Below are 27,725 nucleotides of genomic sequence, written 5' to 3'. Positions count from 1 at the left end.
TCTCTCTCTCTCTCTTTCTTCCTTCTTCCCTCCCACCCTCCTTCTGTCCCGCCCCCACTTTTGTGCTCTCTCTCAAATAAGAATAAGAATAAGAATAATTAATTATTATTATTATTATTATTATTATTCTCCATGGTCAAGTTTCACTTACCTGGCTTTATTTGTAAAACATTTTAGGCTACTAGCTAAAAATCGACTTTTATGGAAGTTTTTATTCATCTTTGACTATAGGAAATAGTAACATAAGAGTAGTAGTGGTAGCAGTGGGGCTGGAGATAGCAATAATTCTAACACTATTGGCTGCCATTAATTGAGTGCTAACTACCAGGCCGTTTTCTTATTGTTTCCATGTTAGATCTCATTTAATACTCACAACCACCTTATGAAGAAGAATCTGTTATCTCCATTTTTACAGATGCAGAAATTAAAGCTTAGGAATGTCATGTAACTTGCTCAAGGTCATAATAACTCCTTAGAAGGGATAACAGACCATATTCAGAATCAGGCAGTGTCATTCAAGACGCCTTGCAACTCACCCCTAAGCTTTCGCCCGCCCAATGTTCTCATCTTAGAATAAAGCCCAAATCCATCTCATCGATCACTTAATGTATAGATAATTTCAATAGCAAAAACTTAAAGGGACTATTTTCATTAGTTTATTCACTAATATTTATTGTTGACCCTGTTAGAAGTTTTGGGCACATAGCATCAAACAAGATAGACAGACTCCCTAGGTACTCCTGAAACTTACCTTCAAGCTGAAAAAGACTTACAATGAATAAAGCAATTCCATATAGTGGTATGGACTATGGAAAGGGTTATGTGTTTGGCTGAGAAGGCAGTAGAGATCTTATTTCGATAAGGAAATTAGAAAGAAGCCAGACTCAAAAAATTTACACATTACGATTCTATTTATATGAAATTTTGAAGAAAGCAAAACTGATTTGAAAGAAATCAGTAGTTGGGGGTGGGCACTTTTTGAAAATGATAAAAATATTTTAATCATAATTGTGAACGCTTGATAAAACTTACCAAATTATGTATTGTATAGTGGTAAATCTTACTGTATGTAAATAATATTTTAATAAAGCTATTTTTTAAACAGGTAGCTGCCAGAATAAATTACTGGATAGATGGCAATTCGAGATGGTGAGGAGGGTTGAGTTTCATCAGGATAAATAATCCAGTTTGTGCATATTAAATTTGAGGTGCCTATTCATAATTTTAGAGGAAATGTTGGGTAGACAGAAATGTGTGTCTGGAGTTCAGATGGATTGTCAGGACTAGAGATCAAAATTTGAGATTAATAACCATGTAAATGGTGTCAAAGTCCAATATGTAAAAAACAAAAATTTTCTGGGAATGAGGGACTCTGCCTGAGATTTTTTTTTTTTTTTTTTACGGAATGTGACAATCTTCTTCCTACAAAAAAATATGGCTACTTCAGATTAACTGTGTAATAGTGGAAATAGTCTCACACTTATGATGGTTGTACTTCAGGTGATATGTGAAGGTGTTAAAGTTACTGGTGCTTTTTGTATCATACTATTACCCAGATTGAGTGGTCAAGGCTTCATCTACATTTTGTAAGAGGCTCTATTAACAGCAGCTCCTACCATCTTCTGCCCAGCTCCTGTCTCGTTTCAGAGACCAGCACTCTGTCCCCTTGTTCTTTGGCAGCTAATTGTGATCCCTGGAGCCTGAAGAACTACCAAACTGCTTGAGTACTGACTGAAGGGATGACATTAAAAAAGCCAGGAAGCTTTTTTTTAATTTTTTTAATGTTTATTTCTTTTTGAGAGAGACAGAGACAGAGAGGCAGAGTGTGAGTGGAGTGGGGCAGAGAGAGAGGGAGACACAGAATCCAAAGCAGGCTCTAGGCTCTGAGCTGCCAGCACAGAGCCCAGTGCTGGGCTTGAACATACAACCCACCAGTTCATGACTTGGGCCGAAGTCGGATGCTTAACCAACTGAGCCACCCAGGCACCCCAGGAAGCCGTTTTTTTAATTCTAATATTCAGGTCACTTCATAGCACGCAAGTGTTTCTTTAATTAAAAGAATTCTGGAAATAAACCTGAGAATTAACAGGAATTAGCATCTTTGACCACTAAGTCACACTAGAAATTAGGAAAGAATTGGGTGCAGCAGAGTGAAAGACAATGAGTATAAACTTAAGTAACTAAAATTACTCTGAAAAAAGTAAGGAAGACAGACAGCTTTGACTTTGAATTTGCCTCTAGATTTTCTCTGTGTTAATAGTGACATTAACTGAAGGGATAAATGTTCAAGTACGACAGAAAACACAGTTTCTAAGGATTGTGGCACATTTCTCTGAATCTGTTTGAGATATGACTTCGTTTGGCCTTCATCATAAATTAAGAGTAGCGCTTAGTGTTGATTATAGATTGTTTTGTTTTTTTTCTGAAATATTCAGAAGAAAGCTATGACTCTGGCTTTCTCTGGCTTTTTTGGTTAAATTCACTCAGTGTCCCTTGAAAATCGTTGTTAACGAAAGGAAAGTACATTTGTTATTGACACCAAAATGGACAAAGAGAAAAGAGTCATTAATTTTGCTGTTCTAGCAAAGTCCTGTAAAAGGACTCCAGAGCATACAGACACTTAAGCTATGTCTGACGTTGGAAGCTCTTCATAATGGTTTATAACCACAGCGACTGTAATTTGGGGTTATGTTTTCCCCCAAAGCCACAGACATTACAATCAGTGGTTAAATTTTCTTTAAGAAATTTAGCATTGCCACCTGACCCTTCTTTTAAAAAAGGAAATAGCATTTCTATTTTAGCTTCGCAGGCCAAATAATTTCACAACACTGAACTAATTTTTCTGTATTCCTTTACTTAGTTTTGATTCATTAGTTTGTTGTTGTTGTTTAATATGTATTTACAAAACTGTCATAGCCATCTAGTTATTTAAAGGTAAAATCTTGGGGCCCCTGGGTGGCTCAGCATTAAGCATCTGACTTCGGCTCAGGTCATGATCTCACCGCTTGTGAGTTTGAGCCCAGTGTTAGGCTCTGTGCCGGCAGCTCGGAGCCTGGAACCTGCTTGGGATTCTGTGTCTCCCTCTTTCTCTGCCCTTCCCCCACAAGCACCCTGTCTCTCTCTCTCCTTCAAAAATAAATAAACGTTAAAAAATTTTAATTAAAGGCAAAATCTTAATTACACTTTTGCATATAAGGACAAGTGAACAAATAGTGCATCAATTTACCTTCTCATCTCTCTAGACCTTTCCATCCTGGTCTATTTCCTCTATCGTTCAGTGATATAACCAGTGACCAAGTTGCCCAGTCCAGAGAACTGAAGATTTTCCTAAACTCTTCCTCTCTTGTTCCCCTTTTTAATACCTTTTAATCATTCAAACTTTTCCATTTTGCCTGATAATAATCCTTTAGCACATACACTTCTGCCTGCCAGTTTCCACTGACTTCATTGGGTTCTCGTTGTTTACCCTGACCTCCTGCATCTATTTCTTTGGTTCTAGTTTGTCCCTTTCCAGTTTGGAATAAAAAGTGAATGAACTTCAGATTCTTCAGTGCCTCCCCATAGCGTTTAGGATAACATTCAAGCTACTTAGTATGATCTTTCTGAGGATCTAGAAATCTTTCAGAACTTGAAATGTAAATCTTTCAGTGACCTGGCCCCTGCCTATCCAGTTCATCTTTGCCAGTCTGCTGCACATTTCATGCTTTTAGTACCAAACTGCTGGTACACATACCATGCTATTTGGTGGTGTGGGGCCCTTAGTCACAATGTGCCTTCACCCTAGGGTACCATTGCTTTCCTAACTTGCAGAAGCCACTCTCATTTAATAATTTAGATTTTTTTAATCTGGAAAACTTCTTTTTACACTTCTTAGATTAAATCCTTCTCTCTCTCTGTCTCTGGCATTCACTGTATAAGTATACCATTGTCCAGGCATATTCTATTTATTTATTTCTGTCTTCCCCACTAGATGTAAGCAACTGAAAAGTAGGAGGGTGAGTCCTAAAAGCTGCAATAGATTATAAGATGGTACAGAACCAACACTATTTTAAAGAGACATATTAATCTTTTAAAAATGGACTTGATTTCCATCAACACAATTTGGCTCTTAGAGTTTTGGTTCCTTTTAAATGAAACATTTTACCAAAATTAGGGTCACCAAAAATAGTGCTGGGTGTTATGGTACCTTTAAAAAAATGTATTTAATCATATTGTCTGTTGGGTGCCAAACTGATATGATAATTCTTCTTATGGCTATTCAAAGAAATACTCAGTAATCAGGAAGAAAAAAAGTACTTTGCAAAGCTAGTATAGATTTGGTGTAAAGTGATGAGAGGATCCATGAGTCCAGATAGAATTTTTGGGTGAAGTAGTACACTTTCTTTCCCTGGTCTGATGGAAGCATCACACTCATTTCCATATACCATGTTTTAAGAGAGGTGTTTCCAAATCGGAATGAGATCCGCTTACACATTTATTGATGTCTCTTCAGCATCTGTTCCTCTCTTCTCAAAGTGATACTTTTTATTTCTTAGTGAGATTTAACCTATTTCTTAATTTAGACATAAGCCCTTATTTACTTAGGCTAATGATTATGTCCTACCCCTCCATTTTGAAACTGACTCCATTTTGGAACTTGTTATCCTCAGGTATATAAACACTGTCATTAACAGTAAGAAAAGGAGAAAATCCTTGGAACTGTTCGTAACCACCTTGGAACGATATGTGTAGGACTTTTGTGAAAATGGATCCTACACCAGAGGCAGAACTAAGAACTGGGGATGCATCCTTGGTCACATCGTTTAAAAACTGAAGGAAGCCTACCCTTAGTTCTTCCATGTTCCTTTGTGTGAGGTTGCACAGTCTTTTTTAAGTCAGTTTGTGCTGAATTTTCTGTTACCTGTGATTAAAAGAATAAGTGATTGCCAAAGTAAATATGCCAAAAAGTAGGTGGGGTTGGATTTGAGTCCTACCTTGTGCTCACGTAACCTTGACTACTTTTTAAAAATGTATGAGGCTCCATTTCCAGTTCTGTAAAGTGGAGTTAATAATACCTGCTTTACAGAGTTATTGGAAGGCCCTTGGAAACATTTTAAAATAAAAACTGAGATAGATTTGTCAGTCAACTTTAGAGACTATAAAATGTCATGCNATAATACCTGCTTTACAGAGTTATTGGAAGGCCCTTGGAAACATTTTAAAATAAAAACTGAGATAGATTTGTTTCAGCCAAAATATTGGGTGGTATTGTGGTCAGACCAGTAGTCGGGCAGGAAACCTTGTCACATAGTATAGGGGGAATTGGAATAGTTAATTCAGAGAAGAGATAAACTGGCAGATACCATGTTAACTAAATGATCAAGGTTAACATTACCAGTGATACATTACATTTAAGACCATATTCCCCTGATATGATATAATGAGAAGCATACTTTATATCTATGGTATTCTTTCCCTAAATCATAACTCCAGTCTATTCATGAGAAAAAGATTGCGAAATCCAGATTTCTTCAAAATGCTTGAAAGCTGCACTTCAAAAGTGTCAATGTCCTAATAAGGAAAGACTGTGAAACTGTCAGAAATTAGAGGAGACTAATGAAATATGTTCTCTGAATGCAACATTTTACCCTGGATTAATCCTGGAGACTAAAGACATAGTGGAAAACTTGGCGAAATACAAATAAAATCTGTAATCTATTTACTATTATTATTTAATGTTAACTTGTTAGCTTGATAAATTTGCCTTAGATGTTAAGGTAAGATGTAAGATGTTAATGTCAAGAGAAACTGGATAAAAAGCACATGAGAATTCTTGTACTATCTTTGCAAGTGTCTGTAAATCCAAAGTTATTTCAAAATAAAAACTTTGATATATTTTTCCTGACACATACATAGTTAAAAAGAAAAGAAAGAATACTCATTTTTGTCCTCTCCCTTCTAAAACTCCATTGAAACAAACTTTATTGAAATGGAGACCTACGCTGGAAATGAGAACATCAGTATATACTTTAGAAACTCCTAAGGGCTTACTTGTTAGTAAGCCAGAAACTTCTGGAAGTGAGAATGAAAATCAAGATTCAAAAAGAAAGAAAGTGTGAAAGTCTATTTAATAATTAGGCCCCACTCATTTTTTTTCCCCAATTCTAGCAGAAAACAGGGATTTAATTCTCTGGGGAAAAAAAAAATAAAAGGTAGGATGTCTGGACCAGAGTTCACCAAAGCAGTGTTAACATTGGGTTGGGAGGAGAGCAAGGTGAAAAGTTTCATGCCGCTTATGGAGAACCTTAGCTGTTTTTCTATCCCAGCTCTCAGAATGCTGACAACCAGACAGGAAATTGGAAGATTCTTTTCTGAGGAATTTAGACAGCCCAAGATAAAAGACCTAAATATATTGGTATCAGAAATTGCCCCAAGGAAACAACTCAGCCAGATTACTCTGCTATTAAGATCACAGTCCATAAACCACAACTGCAAGCACAGAGATGTTACTCAGCGTTTTAGTGCTCTACTCTTTAAATATGAGCAAAAAGTCAAGTACGAACAGATAACTTCCCATGAAAAACAAGGAATAAAACAGATTCTATAAAGGTGTAGAAAGTTAAAAAAACTATCATTAAGCTTCTTAAAGGTAAGAAAAAAGATCTTACATCTATGAAACAGGAAGAGGATGCTATTTTTTAAGTCAAATAAAAAGATAGAAATCTAAAATTTAGTAGAAAGTTAAAAAAAAGAAAAAGTCAGAAGATGAAGTTGTAGACATCTTCCAGAGACAGAGGTGTAAAAATACAAAGAAACTGAAAATAAGAGGAAAGAATAGAAAATTAGCCAGTCAGTTTAGGAGATTCATTAACTGAATCAGAGGATTCTCGGGGGGGGGAGAAATGTCTAGCACAGAACAGTACTATCAAATATCGTTATCAGTCAGTGAGCATGTGATTTTAATATAGCGTGTTCATTACTTGAGAAGCATACATTTAGCATGTCCTTACAGTGCAGATTAATTACTTCCAGTTTAAAGTTTTTCAGCTGTGCAGTAAATGGATTTTGATATATAGATATTTTATTTGCATTTTCATCAGTGCCTGAAAAGCACTGGTAGAACTTGGTTTGAACTCATAAATTTGTATAAGAATGGAAGTCTCACTTCTTTTGTTTAACTGTAAGGCAGCTTGGCTTGACTTAGGATTCGAACACTCATTTTCTAAGGTGTATTTCCACAACCACATGCAACTGTTTAAATAATACATAATTGTGGAACATGCATACATTGTGCATAGAAAAGAAGCACACGGTTGCCCCAGAGAATTTTTGATACTATCATTTATAGTCCACAGACTAGAATTGAGTTGATTGCTGAGATCTGTTCCATAAATAATTCAACTGTGTTTACTATCCTTAACAAAATTGCACTGAGAAAAAACAAACAACCACAGATCTTTCATTAGTTCATGATCCTATGATTACTGAAATGTATGGTAGGTTAATGGATACCAAGGCATAACTATATTTTTAAGCAATAAGGAGGAAATAATATAAATCTTACACAAAATGTCACATAAGTTTTTAGCCCCAAATGATATTCATCATGACCTATTTGTTATAGTATAGGAACTGATTCCAGTCATCCATGTTTTTAAGAAATTCGTATATTGAAAACTCTTTTTTCCACATTTAAAAACTAGCTGTATTGAATTTGAATGTCATTTCCTGCATATATTTTAAATAAAAATATTTAAGATATATATGACAAGAAACATAACTGATACATTTTAACAAACCATAACATATGCAAATGGATGTTTTCCCTTCCAAACTATTTACCATATAGCAGTGATTCTCAACATCTAGATATGCCACTTATCACAGGATATCCACCCCCCACCCCCACCCCGCAGCCCCCAGTAAAGAATTATCAGTTGTGCTGAGATTGAGAAACCTGCCATGGAGAATATACCATGTCCCAATGGTGTAGCCATTACTAAAATATTCTGGAAAATACTCTTTCATAGTCACTTATGTGATCGTCGGTGGCAACTCTTTATTTCTTGTGAGGTATTTTTTATTTCATGCTAATTCTCATGTCTCATAGGGAATTCAACAAAACATGCAGGCATTTTGTATACATGCACATAAAACTCACTAATTATTTCCAGCTAATTCAGAATTTGGTCTGGTTAGAAAATGAATGGCTTAAACTTTATTTCCATATTATATTTAAAGGAATTTTTTTATTGACAAGTATTGTTTTAAGGATGGAATTCACAACCTTGACTGTCACCTAATTCCCAACTGGAGAGGAGAGTTGAAATAAGAGAAACTTTCCTTGAAAAAGGTTTTTTATCAGCTCAAATAGCAAAGAGGATTGTCAAAAATGTGGATTGAGCAGATAATATAAACTCTTAGTCCCCAAAAGCCAATGGAAAACAGATTAGCTAATCCTTCCATGTTTTTTCTGGATCCCTTTTATTTAAATTGATGCTTTTGCTTTCAACCAAATAAATCTGATCGAATTTACTCATATAACCCCCTGCTAATTAGAAATTCTAGTTGAAGGGCATGTGGGTGGCTTAGTTGGTTGAGCGTCCAACTAATGATTTGGGTTCAGGTGATGATCTTATGGTTCATGAGTTCTAGCCCCGCATCGGGCCTGTGCTGACAGTATGGAGCCTGCTTGGTATTCTTGGGATTCTTTCTCTCTCTCTCTCTGTGCCCCTCCCCTGCTCATGCTCTCTGTCTCTCTCTCTCCAAATAAATAAATAAATAAACTTAAAAAAATTGTAGTTGCTATTTAATGTGGTATAGACTTGTCTTCTACATTCAAATAATCCTGGTCTATAATCTCTGCAGTTCTAAAATTCCAAAAGCCCTGAAACTTAAGGATTGTTATAACTCGGCTGTTGGCAAACCCTAACCAGAACTGTTGTGAAGCTTTTTATACTTTTAATTTACACACACAGTGTGAATGTTTACTCTTTACTTCAGAACTATTAATGTGTTGTATTTCAGGGGGCTTATTAATATTTTTTGCATTTCCAAGATATGAAAATTTTCAAAGTTTGCCTGGGTGGCTTAGTCGGTTAAGCGTCTGACTTTCGCTTAGGTCATGATCTCGAGGTTCGTGGGTTCGAGCCCCGCGTCGGGCTCTGTGCTGACTGCCAGCTCAGAGCCTGGAGCCTGTTTCGGAGTCTGTGTCTCCCTCTCTCTCTGACCCTGCCCTGCTTGCGCTGTCTCTCTCTCTCTCCTAGAAATAAATAAAAATATTTAAAAAAAAAACATTCAAAGTTCAAATTAGTGTGAAACCAGTAAGAATTGTAATAGATTTTATTTTAAATAATTTTATTTGTTTTCATTTTTGTCTTTGAAAAATTATCATAGGTTTTCAACTTTAATCTTTCCAGATAATTAGGGAAATAACCTAGTACTCTATTATTTTATCAGTGGAACTTAAAGCTCAATGTATTCAGTGACTAAAGATAAAATAGTAACCATTTTCAAAATTACCGCCATTATAGGGATTTTCAGATTTGTGACTTAATTTTATATTTTAGGAAAGAAATCCAAAAAAATATGAGTTTATTAATACTGAAATGGGAAGAGGAGATATGATCAAGCAAATGATAAAGATGATATGTATACCGCTAATAATTCTGTGAAAAATGCAGCATATCACATAATAACCTTTTAAAAGTACAGAATAAAATTAGATGTCATTCCCCCTCAAATAAACAAAGATTTTAAAAACTAATGGGACTAAATATAATGAAGGATGTAAGAAAACAGCCATTTCCATGGGCTGCTTATTGGGAGAAAAAATGTGTACAAAACTGTCAGAAGCTGTGAGAGAGCTCAAAAGTTATATCCTTTGACCAGAACGATTCTACCTCTTGAATTAAGAAATATCTAATATGCATCACAAAAATACATATATGAATGTTCATCACTGCTTTATTTTATTAAAAACAACCAGAATACACATAAGTGTTGACAAAATAAATTCTTATACGTCCCTGTAATGAAATATAAATCATATTATGAAGGAATATATAATGGGTTAAAATATTCAAAATATATTTGAAGTGTAAAATGCCAGAGTAGAAAATAGTACATAGAATTTGCACCCTACCACCTTTATACCCAAGTGTGAAGATGTGTGTGTATCACAATAGGAAATTCTTAATATTGTGTCATATTTCCTGAGCTACTTACACATTTCTAAAATTATTTGAGGAAAACTAAACAAACAAACAAAAAAAAACCACATACTACAAAGTGAAGAGTCATCAAGAATAACAAAATGAAGCAAATATTCCTACAAAAGTTCCAGGCATTTCCTAACTGATCTCCTGGGAGGAAAAAAAAAAAAACATGCTACCTATATAGATAAGTAGAAGTTAACAAAGTCTGTTTTGTGTCGTTCATCCAATCCATGAAATGCTATTTTAACAGAAAATAGATTTCTTAAAAGTTATAATTCTTTAATTTTTAGGCTTTATTCTCTTTATCTGAAATTCTGAAATCTCTGAGGCACTTGATTACAGTTTCAGTAAAATAGGAAGTACCACTTTTCTCCCTAGATTTCTCATTTCAAATATTAGCACACAGGGTGGAATTTTTACCTCTTATTCATGGTGTCCAGCTCTCAACATCTTAACCTGGCAGAAGGACCAAACTAGCTGTAAATCTTCACCGAGACCACACTTGATTACTGTATGATGGGAAAATTAAACGTGAATAAAACAGCTAGAGCATTAGGGTGTTCTTGGAAGAATAAACACAAGTTGGAAGTCTTATGTGGATAGTGCAAAGTACAGGAAGGCAATCAATCATGTAAACATCAAATGAAAGGTTGGTGAGGAAGCCATTGGAGTCTGTCAGGCGCTCTCTGCAATAAATGGCTTATTCCATTTCTTTTCCCTTTCACTCAGTTTAGAAAAATGAATTCTGTGGAATCTCTAACATTCTAAAAGATTTTGTAAATGCTTATTCCTGTTTAAAGATATGCTTTGAACAGACTGAGCTCAACCAATTAAAGAGGAGTTTTAGTTTATATAAAAGGGACACAAACATGTCATGGTGCATACCTCCCTGACTTTTTCGCCTCTTCCCACAAACAGGAAACTGTTAAGGCAGCAATAATAGAAGAGCAGAAGCGAAGTGAAAAGGCTGTGGAAGAGGCAGTGAAAAGAACAAGAGATGAATTGATAGAGTATGTAAAAGAACAGAAAAGAGTAAGTATCCCCTGAAGGGTTTTCATTTGTCCTTCCATAAACTGAAACATTGGCTTTCATACAATAGCAGGACATTTAAAAATACTTAAGATGTCCTTTGTCATCTACTTAAGAGTCGCCAAGATTGTTTTTCTGGTATAATTATATATTCTGATAGTTGTATCTTCAAACATAAATCCCATCTGTCAACAAAAAAGCCACACTGAATAACTGCTTGCTGGACTCCTACAAATGATCTATATACAGCATTTCCAACTAAACTACCTCATGAAGAGAGTAGATAGTTTTAGATTTTTAGGTTCTTTGCCATAAGTTTGTTAATTTCTTATACTATTTGTTGAAATTTGCATACACCCTCTTGGCCTTCTAACTGTGTTAACACCACTGTGGTTCTAGTAGACTTCAGTACTGTTAGCAAGTTAAGGCCCTCTGTCATCGTTCCATTTCAGAAACATAATTCAGAATATACTTCTCAGAATTCAGAATACATATTGAAGCTTTTCAAAATAAATGTCATTTCAGTACAGTGTAGTCTTATTAATACAGGTGTTTGATGAATGGCCAAAAATAATGAGTCAAATGTAATTTGTAGTCTTTTCAACAAATGTTTAGTCTTCTTAAGTAATAATCAAGATAAGAAGCACTTAAGATGTTTAATGTAATATCTATAATAAACATCTTCTATTATAGTGTATAATAAGTTACATAATAACTTCTCATAAATATAATGTTTTATGTTTTATTTACATGTTTGGTATAACATGTTATATATTATAGAAGTAGTATGTAAGGATTATAAAATATTAGATACAAATGTATAATATAAATATTGTGTAGTATTTATCATGTGTGTTATATAATAAAAACATAAATAAAACATAAAACTGTGTGTGTATGAGGAAACTTGACACATGAGATCTAAACTTAATTGGTGATCAAAATGGCAAAATAAATAGAAACTATAAGATTATGCTATAGCTGGCAGTTAAGTGGAAGGCTAGAAGTACAGTGAAAGTGCATGACACCAGCTTAATCCCACACTCTTAATTTGAAGTCAAATTTGGTATGATACAAAGAAAATTCTCACCCCTCAATAGCTACCATTATGTTTCAGCAAAGGAGAATTTGCCAGCAGAATAAAAATTGCTAATTAGGCTTTCCAGGTAAATCATCCATTCATAGAAGCACTTTGTGCGGAATTAAATTTTTGTGCATGTTATCCAGGTGTTTTTAAAAGCAGTTTCACCCAAATAAATAAAATAAAACCAGTAAATAGGTGCTTAACCTTCTGAAGAGAAAATTCTGAGCCAAAAATAGTCAATTGACTTCTCAGGAAGTGATATATTCTCAGAAAACTGCTATTTCCATATGTATCCCCAGAATGCTTATTTTAAATAGTCTGGTTTAAAAGTAGTCATGCAGCAAAGGAATTATAGATGCTTTCCACATATGTACAGCAATTGCAGAGTGAAAGAACATACATTTCAAATAAATTCAAGATGTCTTGTGGGTGCATCCTTTATCGGGTTTTCTCAATAATATACGACCAATCTTTACTTGGGGTCTAAATCCGAACAAGAGATTATAGAACAAAGCAAATCCATCTATACCGTTATTTTAGTATTTAATATTATTTAGTATTTTTGTATCAAAATGGAAGATTTTTCTTAAAACTCAAAATTATATTACTTTCTCATCAAAAGGAGTCATGTGGCTCTATAAGAAATGTTTAAAATGAGAGCAAAAAAAAATGCCCTTATAGGAGTTATCTGGTCTCTGGTGAGCAAAGTAACCCTTGAAGAGAGCTGACAATGAATTCTGCCACTTCAATCTGTGTGTCGTTACAAATCCTGTTAAAGGATTAGTATTCATTTGTATTGGGTAAACCAGTTCTCCCATGTTAGAGACATTCATTAAATAACAACAGCAAAATCATGACAACATGTGATTCTGTTCGCACCAAAGTTCCACTTCTTCATGCCAGTTTTTGTATATGGTAAGCGGAATAAATCCAATACCTACCTTACAGAATTGTTATGAGTTAATACGTATACTAAAATAGAACAGCTAAAGTAAGAATTCAGTCATTTGTGCTATGATTTTTATCATTTTCACTATATTATTAAGAGAAAAAAACTCCTAGTAGCATTATTTTTTGTTAATTAAAAATGTACACTTTAGAAAGTTTAGAAACTTTCTTCTGAAGCTTACAGTGTGATTCTAAAAGGTTATTCCACTCTTGTTACTAGAATCACAGAAGATTAGGACTGATTTATTCAGTGTGCTAGCAGGAAGTTTATTACTTCCACTTGGAGATTTGGGAGGATTTTTTTTTTTTATAACACATTGTGGAATACTTTTAACATTTGAATGTTTCCATCTCTTAAACAGAAAAGCTATAAAAAAAGGAAAATGGATAAAATATCTGAAATGGAGGACCAACTATTTACTAGACCTCTTTTTTTATATCACTTTTTAAAAATTTAGATTCTCTGTACTCTTCTTCCTTCCAAAACTGTATTTCAGTGTTTCAAGTTAATTTGTATGAATATCTTTGGGCTTGGAAATTTTTCACAAAAAATAAGATATCTCATAGCTTACAAAGTCATAGTTAGAAGAAACAAAAGTTTTTTAGCAAATTCATAATCTTCTAGTCTCTTTCCAAAAGACTAAATTAGGGCAACTCATCTCTACTTCTTCCTTTGTAAGATGGATTTCTATTTGCATCAGAGAAGAACACTTTTCCAGAACAAAAATTTTCCTTTCTCCTCTCCAGCTTTTTTTAACTAGAGAGTCAACTTGAGATTTTTAGCATTAGACACCTCAAAAGCCCTATAGACTTTGCTTCCAACTGGGCTTACATTCCAGTCTGTGAAGTAATCTTCTCCTTTTGAAGTTTTCAGAAATCTTTGAAGGAAGAAGTCTAATGTTGTGTTAGTTCCTGTCTTTATATGCCTTTTGTCCTAAACAATTTTTCCTTTGACATCATCTTACCCTTTCCAAATTCACTAACAGACTAAAATGAAGACTCTTTTCCCTACATCTTTCCCTTCAGGTTTTTACTTTTAAAAGACAGTGAACCATAGAAAAATCCAAATGCTTACCTTTTCAAATAACTTATAACTTGTCCTACAGTATAAGATGCAGTGGAATCACATTATCACCATAGAGGGTAATAGTGCTTTTTCCACATATCTGCAGTCAACAGGTTTTTAATCAGTTACCTAACCCTTTTAAGTATTACAGGTACACTAAGAATTAAAATTATACAAGAATTGGAATTATACTGAGAAAATGTCTTTTAAATGCCATTTATTAGTCTTGTTTCAAATCAATGGAGAGATCACCAAGTTTCTTAAATACTATTCATCTGGTCTGAACATCTTTGACAGGACAGAGGGGCTACCTATACATGTAATAATTAAGTGAATTATAATCTTCACTGAAACTGGGGCACCTGGGTGGCTCAGTCAGTTAAGGTCTGACTTCAGCTCAGCTTATGATCTCACAGTTTGTGAGTTTGAGCCCCACGTTGCACTCTGTGCAGACTCGGAGCCTGGAATCAGCTTTGGATTCTGTGTCCCCCTCTCTCTGCCCCTTGTATGCTTACACTGTCTCTCTCTCTCTCTCTCTCTCTTTCTCTCTCTCTCTCAAGTAAATAAATAAATAAATAATAATTTACACTGAAATTGCACCCTAAATTATTTACTAAGTTGGCTACATAGTACTTATACTGTTAGTCCAATTTATATTAACAACCAAAAATTAGTATGGAATCAAAATTCCATACTAATGGAATCCAAACAAGGGGGCCTTTTTAAGTGATCAATCATAAAAATAATTCAAATTGATAATGGATCTATTCCAGTGATAAAAATGCCTTTAAGTATTGTAAATAATAGGGTTTTTATTTAATCCTCTGTAAAATCTATCTTGCTAATCTCAGAAAAAATAATTATTATATTGAAATCTCAGTTGGCATGGGATTGAAAAGCTAGTGTTTTGCAGCTTCAGCTCTTACAAATTTCTGTCAGTTGATAAAAATTGTCTAATTTTTAAATAAACCTAGAAATATTCACTATAATTTGTACATTCGCAAAGAAAAGGTAAATAAGATAATCTGAAAAGATTTTAAAAAATATTTGAGAATCAGCAAGGTACCTTCAAGTGTAGTGATTTGCACTGGAATGTATTTCATTAATGTATTTCATTAAAATTTAAATTTTGGTTTAAACTCTCTTGAATCATTATAAATTCTACATAACAGGTTGCAAGCTAAAGCCCCAGGTTCAAGTCTGGTTTGCTGCTTGTTTTGTAAATAAAGTTTTACTGAAACACACAGCATAGGCATTCGTTTATGCATTGTTTTTCGCTGGTTTCATGCTGCAACAGCAGAGTAGTTTCAGAGACTATCAGGACCATACAACGTAAAATATTTACCTTCTGGCCCTTTATAGAGAGAAGTTCATCAACGCCCATTCTAGACCATCAAAATCATCTTGTGGGGAAAACTTCTTNCGAACCGCGAGATCATGACCTAAGCGAAAGTCGGACGCTTAACCGACTAAGCCACCCAGGCGCCCCAAAAATATATATCTTTTCATTCTGCCTCACTGTAACTAGAAATTCTATAGGTGCCATCTGCAAAAGATTTCTCTCCCGGTATTAATTGCCACATAAGGTATTATAATATATCAAATCCTGTGTTTAATGCCATAAACTTTATTTTAGACTAAAGGAGATTGTAGAAAATTGGGATAGGAAAGACCACATCCCTTGACTCTTCCCTGCAAAGGAAGAATTTGTGGTTTATAATGACCTATGGCCCTTGGATTAGAATGGAGTGTTCCTACCCATCCCACAAGTTAAGACTGTTACACATGAGCTTGCTATGAGGGAGGAAGTGTGAATAACATTCAGCAAGCAACAACGACTCACAGCCAAGCAGTGATTCCTAAAAAATAAAATCTTGTCCAAATGTAATAAAAGATTATTTTTTTTTCCTCTTAACCAGAATTATGGCCTGTGTTTTCTAAATCACCTCCAGGAAAATAATCTTCACTTTAGAGGATCCTTTTAATTTAGATTTTTAGAAAAGACTAAGGAACAGTTATCTTCCTTCAAAGTTTTTGTGGTCAAGACATTGTCAGAATTTCTTAATTTTAAAAGGACTCCTTTAACCCAGTTTTGCTACATATTCTTGAGTGTTTGCATCTCAGACTATTTAGTGAGAGGCAGTATTTGACCAAAATGAACTCTCGGATCAGTTCTGCAGTTACTTGAATTAAACATGATTTCAAGACAGTTATTTAATACCTTATGGTGCCTGACTTTTCTCCTCTTAATAATATGGAAGTTCCACTGTCTGATCTGTAATGTCTCTTAGAGCTCTAAACTCTATCAACACTATGCATAACATTTTCCTTGACAACTGATAAATCTTTCAAGAGGTTTTTAATTCTTGGTATAAATTAGTTACATTGTACTAGTTATTTTATATATTTTTTTATGCATTAGTGTAGAAAAGGACACCTTCTGACATTCCCCAGCCTTCTGCCTCATTTTCATTCTAATTAATTAGCCTAATTAACTTGCTCCTACTCATCCTGAGGCAGGTTGTATAGTCACCTATGCAAAAGCATCTGCCCTTCTAACTGCAGATTTGGGTATCATATCAGAAATTGCTTGTACCTGACCAAGACCTAGTAAATTGAATATACCCTCACATGTACTTGTCCTTTCAGTCGTACATCATTTTTTAAAAATTTTTTAATGTATGGGGCGCCTGGGTGGCTTAGTCGGTTAAGCGTCCGACTTTCGCTTAGGTCATGATCTCGTGGTTTGTGGGTTCGCGTCGGGCTCTGTGCTGACAGCTCAGAGCCTGGAGCTTATTTCAGAGCCTGTCTCCCCCTCTCTCTCTGACCCTCCCCTGCTCACGCTGTCTCTCTCTCTCCCCTAGAAATAAATAAAAATATTAAAAAAAAATTTTTAATGTTTATTTTTGGAAGAGAGAGAGAGAAAAGTGCTGGCAGAAAGGGTCATAGGGAGACACAGAATCCCAAGCAGGCTCCAGGCTCTGAGCTGTCAGCACAGAGCCCAATGCGGGACTCGAACTCACGAGCTGTGAGATCATGACCTGAGCCAAAGTCATGGCCACCCAGTCACCTGACCCAGGTGCCCCAGTCGTACCTCATTTTTTAATGCCAAAGGGAATTAGACCTTCTCCATACAATCTGTATTTTAAGTTAATGCCTAAAAAATTTACTCTCCAAATTTATAGAATTTCACCCATTTCAAATGGCACAATAACAAATAAATAGAAAGGTAGATAGATTTAGAAATAGCCAGTGTGAATCATTTTGCCAACTGATATTTCACTGTCATAAATTATCCTTCTCTCTAGATTTTAAGAATAGAAAACTTAATTTAGAGGGGCGTTTGTGAAACCCATGATGTGAATAGGTTTCAAAAATTTATGTAATTTATAGAGATGTGGTCTAAAAAATTATTTACTTTTTTTTCCATCTTGCAATATTTCATACAGTATTCCTTAAAATAAAATGTATTGCCATCCTTCACTTTATATTTTAACAGTCTTCTTGATCCTCATTCTTATTTTGCTATACTCAGTTGCATAAGAATAACCTTAAAAAACGTGTTGACATGTGAACAGTCATAGTCTCCAGTGAGCCAGATCCCTACTGATCATTTCCATTTCAACAGTGGGGTAATTGAAAAGATGTTTTAGATACAACTTCATGCTTCATCAAAGCCAATTACTATATCTGTTTCAGGAAATAACAGCATATGTTCCAACTTAGAATTAAAATAACAATTTAATTAAGTACACATAAGAACTAATTAGGTACAGCAATTAAAATACTGTGTTTTGGGGATAGCATTTTGTTTAAAGAAAAAACTTTTAAACCAAAGTACAGTAAGTAAATACTTCTGTTGAGGTCATTTAGAATCTCAAAATGCTTATCTCTGTTTTTGTATAGCAATTTAAAATATTCATTTAAATAATTATCCCATCACTTCTCAAATTATTACAATGACAGTTGACTTTATTCTTCACCGAAAGGTTTAACTCTATCTTAAATATTCAAATGACTTTTCTCCATCAGTACACTATACTAAAGTTCTTAAAATTTAGATGGTGATAAGAATTGATTCAAATCAAAGACAACTCGACAAAAAATGTCAACTTTGAGCCATAGCTTAGAGCAGTTAGGAATTGATCCACCTGATAGATATACTATCATGGAAGGCGTGTGAGCAAGGTATTGCTTTTGAGATGGATCAAACCAAGTGAAGCTTTACTCAGAACAGCTGGATATCTCATAATATAAATGGTGAGCAACTGGTCAAGAAGGAAAAACCAGAGGTCAGACCTAGAGGAAACAGTAGCTATCAGAGACCTCAAAATTGAAATGATGATAACAGTGATGATGAAAGCTAGTACTTATGTACCATTTACTGTATTCCAGGCACTAGTCTCAGGAGTGTGTGTGTGTGTGTGTGTGTGTGTGTGTGTGTGTTCATTACAAGATTTTATTAGCCACCAAATCATAAAACTAGAAAGTGATAGTTTCGGTCTGGAACCTGAGCTGTTAACCAGCACTCTGCTTCAGTGAGCAAGATGCAGCGATAAGGAATAGCAATAAAGAATTATCTTATTATGATATGGCTGTTAAAAGAACATGTAAAAATGTTCAACTTCAGTGGAATCTATGTTGTTGAAGTGAAATGTTCTGTATTAGAAAACAGTACAAAACAACGAACACTTATCAAGTGCCAGGTTGTCCAAAATATTATGGCAGCTGCTTTATTTACACTGTTTCACAGTGTAAGTTTGCAGATAGGTCAGAAATGAAAACTTGAGGTGAAAAGCTAAGAACAGAGGGTAACAGAGACCCGTGTTTCTGTTCTATTAGCTGTATGGCACTATTAGTAGCTACCATATCAAACAGCTGTGGAGGACCAGGAATCTCATGGCCTTAAAAAGCTAAAGTCTTATTTTAGAAGGAAAGTATAAGGACATATTAAGTAATTGTGTAAAGACAAAGTAATAGCTTGAAGCAATAGTAAACACCGTAACACACGGCAGTGCTTGAATAAAGGTCAAAAGCATTATGCTGACACGATTGACAATAGAAATCCAGAAGATCATATAAGACTGTGGTGATCAGGACGGGTTTTTTCTTTATTTCAGTTAGACAGAAACTAAAATATGGATTGGGGTATATAGGAAAAAGAGGATAGATAATAGTCTGTAAGAAACCAAAGGATTTAACCCTTATAGAAATAAGCAGTTAATTTATGAAGATTTTTGTTAAAAAAGTCTGTTTCCAGGTTCTTGATATACTTTTCGGTTGCAATTCTAGAAAGTCTTGTTTCATGAAGCTCAGATTATTGGGGACAGTGGGGATGGAAAGATTTTAAGTTTATGTTGATTTACCCTTCAGCCAGTCTTAGAAGTTAAAAAGCACTTATTCATTCATGAACTATTTATTAAAAAACCTTCAGTTGCCTTCACTGTGCTGCTCCAGCCACAACTATCAAACTGTTTAGAAAGAAATGAAGAGTGAAGTGGTATTCCTGATTGCCAACATCTTGTTCTATTCGTATATCTACACAGCATGCTTCCGAGTGTGCCCTTCCTATTCCACCCTAGGCTGTGTACTGTCAGGTTTCAGTCTAAATGGTTGTGTTTTGTTTTTCCATTCTATAAAAAAATGCTGAGCATCTTTAATAATCTGAGCACTGGGCTCAAGACACTGGAAAAATGAGATAATGAGAGTTACACCCTCATATCCATAATAATCATGTATATTTGTTTAGCAACTAAAACTTATAAGGATTTTCACATATATTATTTGATTCTGACCATCAACTGCTTGGTTATTAAGCTGCTTTGACAGACCAAAAATAAAAGATGATAGAAGTGTTGACTTCTCCAAAGGTGTGGCCAAGACTTGAGTTTTCCTGTTCTTCATTCTGTATTCTTTTCCTCTGCATTACACCAACTAGCATTGTGAATTCCCTGTATACCAGCAGTTTCCATGGACTGTCTACAGGGAAGCCAGTATCTGAAGATGATTATCTAAGCCCATAATGGTTAGAACCACTGAAGAGGTAGGCCCAACATCAACAGCCAAGAGAACTGGAAAGGCATGAGATACTCAGTGATACAGAAGAGGACTGATCCCCTGAACAGGAGCCTGCGTGTCCTCACTATCTTCTTCTCTTTATGGTGCTTTCACTATAGAACTGTGCCCAGTTTTGAGATCCGTATTAGGAAAAGATGTTGGTATTTTCATGGAAATCAGACTCAACTATTGAGGATATAACCTAGGAGAAGAGTTTGAAAGATCTGAAGTTCTTCAACTGAAGAAAAAGTTACTATGGAAATTCAACGACACAGCAACCCAGAAAACATATCTTATTAAGATATGACTATAAAAAGAACACCTAGAACTGTTCAACTTCAGTGGAATCTAAGTTGTTGAAGTGAAATGTTCTGTGTCAGAAAACAATACAAAACAACAACCATTTACTGAGTGCCAAGTTTGTCCAAAATGTTATGGCAGCTGCTTTATTTGCACTGTTTCACATAATCCTCGAAACAACCCTGAGATAATATCTGCTCTTTACAGATGAGGAAAATTGAAAGTCAGTGATATTTGATCACGGCGCAAGATCAGTAAAAGAGTCAAGATTTTAACGTAGTTCTGTCTGACTGCAAACCATATAGGGAGATGCCCAAGTAGTTCCTTATGTCTGGTTAGATTTGCTTTCCACGTTATTTTCCATACGGTGGTCTAGGATTGTCATTTGCTCCACTAGCAGGCTTTTAATCACTTTTCTACTTTTCCAGGTGTTATTTGGATAAATTAAATAAAATGACTCCATCCAGACAAATAAGGGAAAAAAGTAGAAAAACAAGGATAGTGTACAGTCATAGATAGTTCACGTGGGAAATTGCTTGTGGTTATGTATTGGATACACTTTATAAGTCATTTTTAAGTAGCTTTTTCACCCATTGTGAACTTTTGAGTACCCTAGCAAAGACTATTGGTTGAGATAGTTTAAATACTATTCCTCAGAGTTTTAAGGTTTGACTTATATAAGAAACAGGCTTGATATTTTTCTACTTGGCATGACCATGTTAGGTAGTGGTAAAAGATTGACAGTCTTAAAATGAAGTTTTATGAAATACGCAACATAAATTAAGCTGTGATGTTAAAACCACCACCAGCTTATGTGATAGCAGTGATAAAGGAACAATTACTTTGCTGTGTCTTTTTTAAAACCATTCTAGCTCCTCTATTCTAGGTGGTATTATCTCTATCTTTAGTTCTCATCAAAGTCTTTATGGGTATGTTCTTGGAATTAGTACACATTTCTACTCACATACAAGCTAATGCCAAACTCCCTTAAAATTGCACTCCTCTAGTAATTAAAAAACAAAACAAAACTAACATGTCAGATTATTTCAGTCCTTTAAAATAGATCCAAATATACAAGTCATTATTGCAAACAAGTTTTTATGTAGCAAATTAAGAAAACTGAGTCATGATCCCAACATAACCTGTTTGAAAACCAATTTTGTTAAGTTTTGAAGTTAGTTGGCGTGGGTAATATTTTTTTTTTAAACTTGATTTTATTCTATTTTAGCAGGGAACTAAGCAGTATAATCCTAGTATTTACTTGTCTGACACTTCTTAGAGGCTCTCGATTCTTTTCTGTTTGTTTGTTTGTTTGTTTGTTTTTACAAATAGTTTATTGTCAAGTTGGTTTCCATATAACACCCAGTGCTCATCCCCACAAGTGCCCTCCTCCATGCCCATCTCTCAATTCTTAATTCAGTCTTGCTAGATAGAGGAAATTGTCATTTACAAGAAAGATACAGTGTTGGAACAATAACAATTCAGGCCTTGCACTAGTATCTACAAGAGTTTCTTGTAAAACATTTACAAATATAATAACTTTCTCTTGTGGACTTGAAACAGTTGGCTATAGAAATTATATGTGTGGGATTGTAGGCTTACTCTACAATAGGTTAATGTTCTTTATATTACCTGCATATTTGTGAATATCTGTTGTTTCCCTTTCTTTAACTTATTTTTCAAATGTACAAATAATTAAGAGATAAGTTATTTTTCATGTCCTACTTTTTAACTGGAACTCTTGAAATGACTATTATTTCCTTTGTCAAGATTTCTTACTTTCACTAGAAAGGAGATGGTATTATTACTAAAAAGACACTGGTAGTTTTTACATTTCAACTACTTGATTTATTATATAGTTGTTTTCCATCATATGTATCTCCTCAGCCATCAGTTCTTTCCTTTGAAAAAATAGCAAAAATAACAATTTGGTTTGTAACTAATAGTGCCTTGGAAACAGCATGAAAAAATCATTTTCTAAGAGATGCGGTATTTTTCTTCTCATATGAAAACAGAGAAAACCTTCTTGACATTCTGTTCATTGCTGATTCATATGCACTGACATGACCTCTCTGTGCTCCTGTGTTGCTCTGGAAGCTTTGTGCTCACTCTTTAAAGGAAGTCTAATTATTTAACACATGTGAACCTCACAGTCTGTAACAGAGGGGAAGCAGATACATCACTTATTATCATCACATTATTTCTGAATGACATCCATTACGTTATGGGTGAATCACATGTTTGCCTTAGTCTTTGACTAGATTATCAGACAGTTTCTCTTATTTTTTAAAATAAAGAATACTAAATGGATAGACAAGACATAATTTTACTGCTTTTCTTTCTCTGGGATTGATGCACCAATGTACATGTCATCTTATTTTTTTCTCTTTTTAAAGATATTTTATTATCCTGTATTCTTTTCCCTAGTAATTTTTCATCAGTTTCCTTCATCGTTGATTGGTTCAGTTGAGATTCCATGCATGAGATTCCATAATCCTTAACTTTATACATAAAGGTGCAGCATTCAAATGAGTTCACCCCCTAAGGACTAATTTTTATCATTGCATCCCTTTAGCAGAGAATTGAAATTACCCTAATTAAGATCCTGTATGACAATATGACAAACTGTTGTTCTACTTGAAAACTATATATTTTTAAAATTCAGATTGAATTCCTAATTTTAAGCAACAGAAGTTAACTCTGACTGCTTAAGCAGAAAAATAATTTATTAAAAGGTTATTGGGATGGGAAAACAGGCTTTGAAAAGTTCAGCTTCCAAAAGCCAAGCCCAAAGCCGTCGCCTCGTGAGGAAATCCCACTCCTGCTGCTTCCCTCCCAAACTCCCCCCAAACTCGTTACTTTCACTTCCCCACTTAACACCACTTGTGTATCTCTGACCGCATCTCACAGCCCCTAGCGAAATCTCTCCCTCTACCCTCAACAGTTAAGAAAGCCCCATGTGGAGTTTCATTCATCAGATAGCTCATGTCTTATTGAAATCTAATGGGAGTAAACCAGGTTGAAGGACCTTTGATCGCATGCCTATATACTGGATACAAAAAGAAGCTAAGAAAATACTCTTTTGGCATCCTGTCTCCCAGTGACTAAACTTACAAGCATAGGATATTTCCTGGCATCTTAAGGGTTTTCACAAATGTCAAAACAAGAAAATATGACAAACATACACTATCCTACATTGCTTGGGTATTCAAGATCAATTTATATATACTCTTTGCTAATACTTAAAACCGTACCTTCAAAATAAACCCTTGTTCCATACTTAACCATATTAACAGTAACATCAGGTCAAGTAAGAACAAAATACTTCGGCTATCCCATATAAAAACAAAATTCACAAAGGGAATAGCCTGAAATCTCGCAGCAACCTACCACAAGGCAAGTATAGCTGAGCGTGTGAGTGATCTGATCATATGATTTCTGCTGTAAGAACTTTCTCAAGTCTCATTCCATATGTGTCACAATCACTTAATATGGCTTGCTACTGAGCATGCCTAATTTAATAGCTCAGTGAATCAGCTAAACCAAGTTTATTTAGGTCAGATCAGGTCACATTTATTTTTTTCCACAGTCCAATCTACAGACTCTGATAGCATTTAATAGTAAGCTAAACGCTCCTTTTCAAAGGCAACACATTTCCTGCCGGATGATATTGCTCCAAAACTTTAGAGATCTGTGCTGGGATTCTTCAACCAGAACTTGCCACGGGCTCCATCTAGCATTCTGATAAAATATTGGCAGTTCTAAGTCCATTGAATCAGTTGGCTGTGAAAGCCAAGTAGATACTCTGTAGCCCAGATTACCTGGGAAGGCTGCTTTTCCGCTTGTGCCCACTCAGAGCTGGAGGCTTTCAGGTCACTTTATAAACAGGTTAAAGCAAGATTCCCAGTATGATGTATATTACTTTCAAAAAGACCCACATGCCATTTTGCCTGTGTTTTGATGGCAGGAGGCCCAAGGTCCAGTTCGTTTCTTTTAACTGTAGAGATTATCCTGACACGCTCAAGATCACTGGGCCCTCAGAAACTTCGCTGAGGTGTAGCTCTTAGATATTCTTATAATGTATCTCAAACCTTACTACACTTATATTGGATTTATAGTTGTGTTTCTGTACAAAGAGTCTTGAATACTTATTACCTCCTGCTTTCCAAGTCCTGTAGACATAATGTCATCAATATAGTTGTCCTATGTTTTGGCGAGACACTAATGGTCTTTGTGAAATATATTGCAGTTCAAGACCAAATAATTTATATAACCCTAAGATAGAATGGTTTATTGCTCTATGAAAGCAGCTGTTACAGGTGTTCTCTCTCTATTGGGAAAGAGGGGGAAAAATCATTTGCAGATTAATAGTCCTCTACCTGGTGCTGAGAGCTCAAGTAAAGAATGTACATCTGCAATAGCAGCTGCTTATAAAATCACTATCTGATGAAGCCTCTGGTAATCTACTCTCCTTCTCCAGTGCCAGCTGTATACTCTGTGTTTAAGGTCCTAGTGGGCTGGATGTGAGGCTGATTCAGGGTAAAACTCCACTCATCATTGGATTTCTACAATCATCCTTTGTGACCAGTAATCCACAGTGGTATTCTAGGTCCCTTGGTTTTTAGAGTTAGTTCAGAGCTGATATACAACAGTACTCAAAAGACCTGGTATTTCCCTTTCTCCAGTGCAGTTACCTTGATGAGAAGAGGCCCAGCTCACAGTTTACAGTTTACACCTGTGATGTCATTACAATCTTTATCTTTAGGAACTTGTGTTCTCTTCTTTGCTCAGAAAACTCTGAATCTGCAAATAATTGACTTAGGACTAGAAATTGGAAAAGACAATATAAATTTTTGCTGTAGTGGCTCAAGTCAGACATCTCTTCATTAAATCTGGGAATCTTATAATTTTATTAAGTTGGAATTTTTTGGATGCCTGTCTGTTATATGGATCATTTGATCAACTAGCCAAAGCCAATGGTCAGTGCAGGCCAGAGCATTCTGATTACAACTCAACTCCATGGAAAGCAGCATGAGCACTCCTGATCTATAAAAAGTAGACAGTGTTGTTCACTGATGCCGGCTTTTCCCTCCCTGGGAGCACCAGGAAATAGCTCTTGGCTGCGATTTTTGTCTTTAACTGAGAATTTAGAATTGTGAACATTTCATTTTCTTTTGTAAAGCTGTGCTGTGGAATTAAAAGCAAATAGTTTTGTCTTCTTCACACTCTTAATATTGTTGTTCCATATTAGTAGTCTCTGGATCTTCCGAAGTCTTGCCTTCATTGATCACTTCATTTCAAGTGACTATAGTTAATAATTTTTTACTTTGCTGCTATGCAGGCTGACAGATGTTACTTTTTTATTTTTTTCTTTCAGAAAACTGGCTGGAATTTTAGAACCATCAGCCCTTAGAGAGCCAGAGCTAACGATAGATCCTTCTGATATTCCTGAGGTTACATGGCCTTCAGCCACTTCTTAGTAGCCATTTATTATCAACCAGGGCTTTTCTGGCTACTTAGGCAGTAATAAAAGGTGTTTTAAAAGGAAATTGAGTAGTTGCCCAAATTGTTGAAAGCTGGAGAACCAGGCAAGGTTAAGCTTCTGGAAACAATGCCAAAACTACACCACCAAACTTGCTTCAAGTCCTCCTTTACTGCAACATCCCCACCAACCACCAAAAGAACCCATTGCTTCATGTAACCATTGCAATATCCAACCATTGACTGTGTCTCATCCATACAAACAAAATGGATGCTCTACAGTGCTTCCTCTTGTTTTTTCTGAATCAGAAAGTATCACAGTGACTCTGATTAGCAGAGACTTGGGAGTAGAGCAGGATAGATAACTAAGTTTTCTGAGTTTTACCTAGGGGAGTCATGCCTCATAAGGCTAGAAATTCATCAAACACAGGAAGGGTATCAAAAATCAGAGAACATTACAAATGGCCACTACATATTTTGGGAATTTTTTCCAAGTTGCTATGGTTACTCTAGAAATATTTTTCCAGCTTTTTAGTCTCATGGCTAATTCTAAATCTGATCCTTTGAAGTCAAACTACATGGGTTTCATTCTTAACTAAAACAGGGCTTTAGCAGTCGCCAGGTTCATCAGACATCTTGTAGAAAGTTTGCCACTTGGACACCACAAGTTCATACTTTCTCAAATAATCTGAGGTTTCTACAGTTACGCCGAAATGATGTGACACTATTCAGAGGATATGCAGTATTTGGATAGATAAGGTTTTTGTTCCATGTATTTATGCTAAAAATAGTTTTGGAAGATCTATATAAACAGATTTTTTCTAAGTTTTAGTGATTAAACTTGTTCCTCAATTAACCAACAATTCTTACCTTCAGTAATGTAGGGATATACTTTATACATTAATTATAGTACTTGTTTTCATAGAGTGATGGCCACAAAGATTCATTCCTGAAGTAGAAAGAACTTGATTAACTTGTCTTTTTACTGAATTCACCTAGATAAATTTTAGTTGTCTCTTGTGTCCTTGGAAACATCTTTGTTCTCTGTATTTACTTCACGCTCTTATCAGTGGATCTGTTTCTTCTAAATCCTCTCCATTTTCTTGCTATCAAGCCTGTTATCCATGACCTCTGCTATTTTTTTTAACTCTGAAGAAACTAAAGAAAATAGGAAACTAGATAGCAAAGTACTATTTGTCATATTAAGTCACATACGTTCTAAGTCTGAAAAAGAAGAATCTTTAGTCCCTAACTGTAATAAATATGTAGGTTTCGTTCTGTCTATTTTCACAGGTCCTTTTTACTTCTATCTTTCTTTGAGATTATGGTCTATAGAAGATTATGGCTACTCATAATCAAACTGGCTGCCAGTCAGAACATTATTATACTAGTAACTTTCAACATTAGATCCCTCCAGTCCATTTGAGGCTTTTCCAGATAATGTTTTCCAGGGTAGATAATTTTCTGACCATTTGAGTTGAAGTACAATATTTTAGGATAAATACTATATCCAACATTCAGTGTATGTTGAGATCGATTCATTAAATGATCCCACTATTCTTGA

At 35.1% G+C, this 27,725-nt stretch overlaps 1 protein-coding gene across 4 annotated transcripts in view; it reads left to right on the top strand.

Moving 5' to 3' along the window:
• CCDC91 (coiled-coil domain containing 91) overlaps positions 1-27,725 on the top strand; it is a 342,402-nt gene that overhangs the window by 272,478 nt on the left and 42,199 nt on the right. For all 4 annotated transcript variants that reach the window (XM_077774523.1, XM_077774522.1, XM_077774525.1 and 1 more), the window contains one exon: positions 11,115-11,228. In XM_077774523.1, coding sequence (XP_077630649.1) covers positions 11,115-11,228 — 114 coding nt within the window. The remainder of the gene's footprint in view (positions 1-11,114; positions 11,229-27,725) is intronic.

This window comes from Crocuta crocuta, unplaced genomic scaffold (genome assembly GCF_008692635.1).
Source record: "Crocuta crocuta isolate KB4526 unplaced genomic scaffold, BGI_CrCroc_1.0 scaffold176, whole genome shotgun sequence".
NCBI classification, from domain to species: Eukaryota; Metazoa; Chordata; class Mammalia; order Carnivora; family Hyaenidae; genus Crocuta; species Crocuta crocuta.
This window is presented reverse-complemented; position numbering and strand designations above follow the sequence as displayed.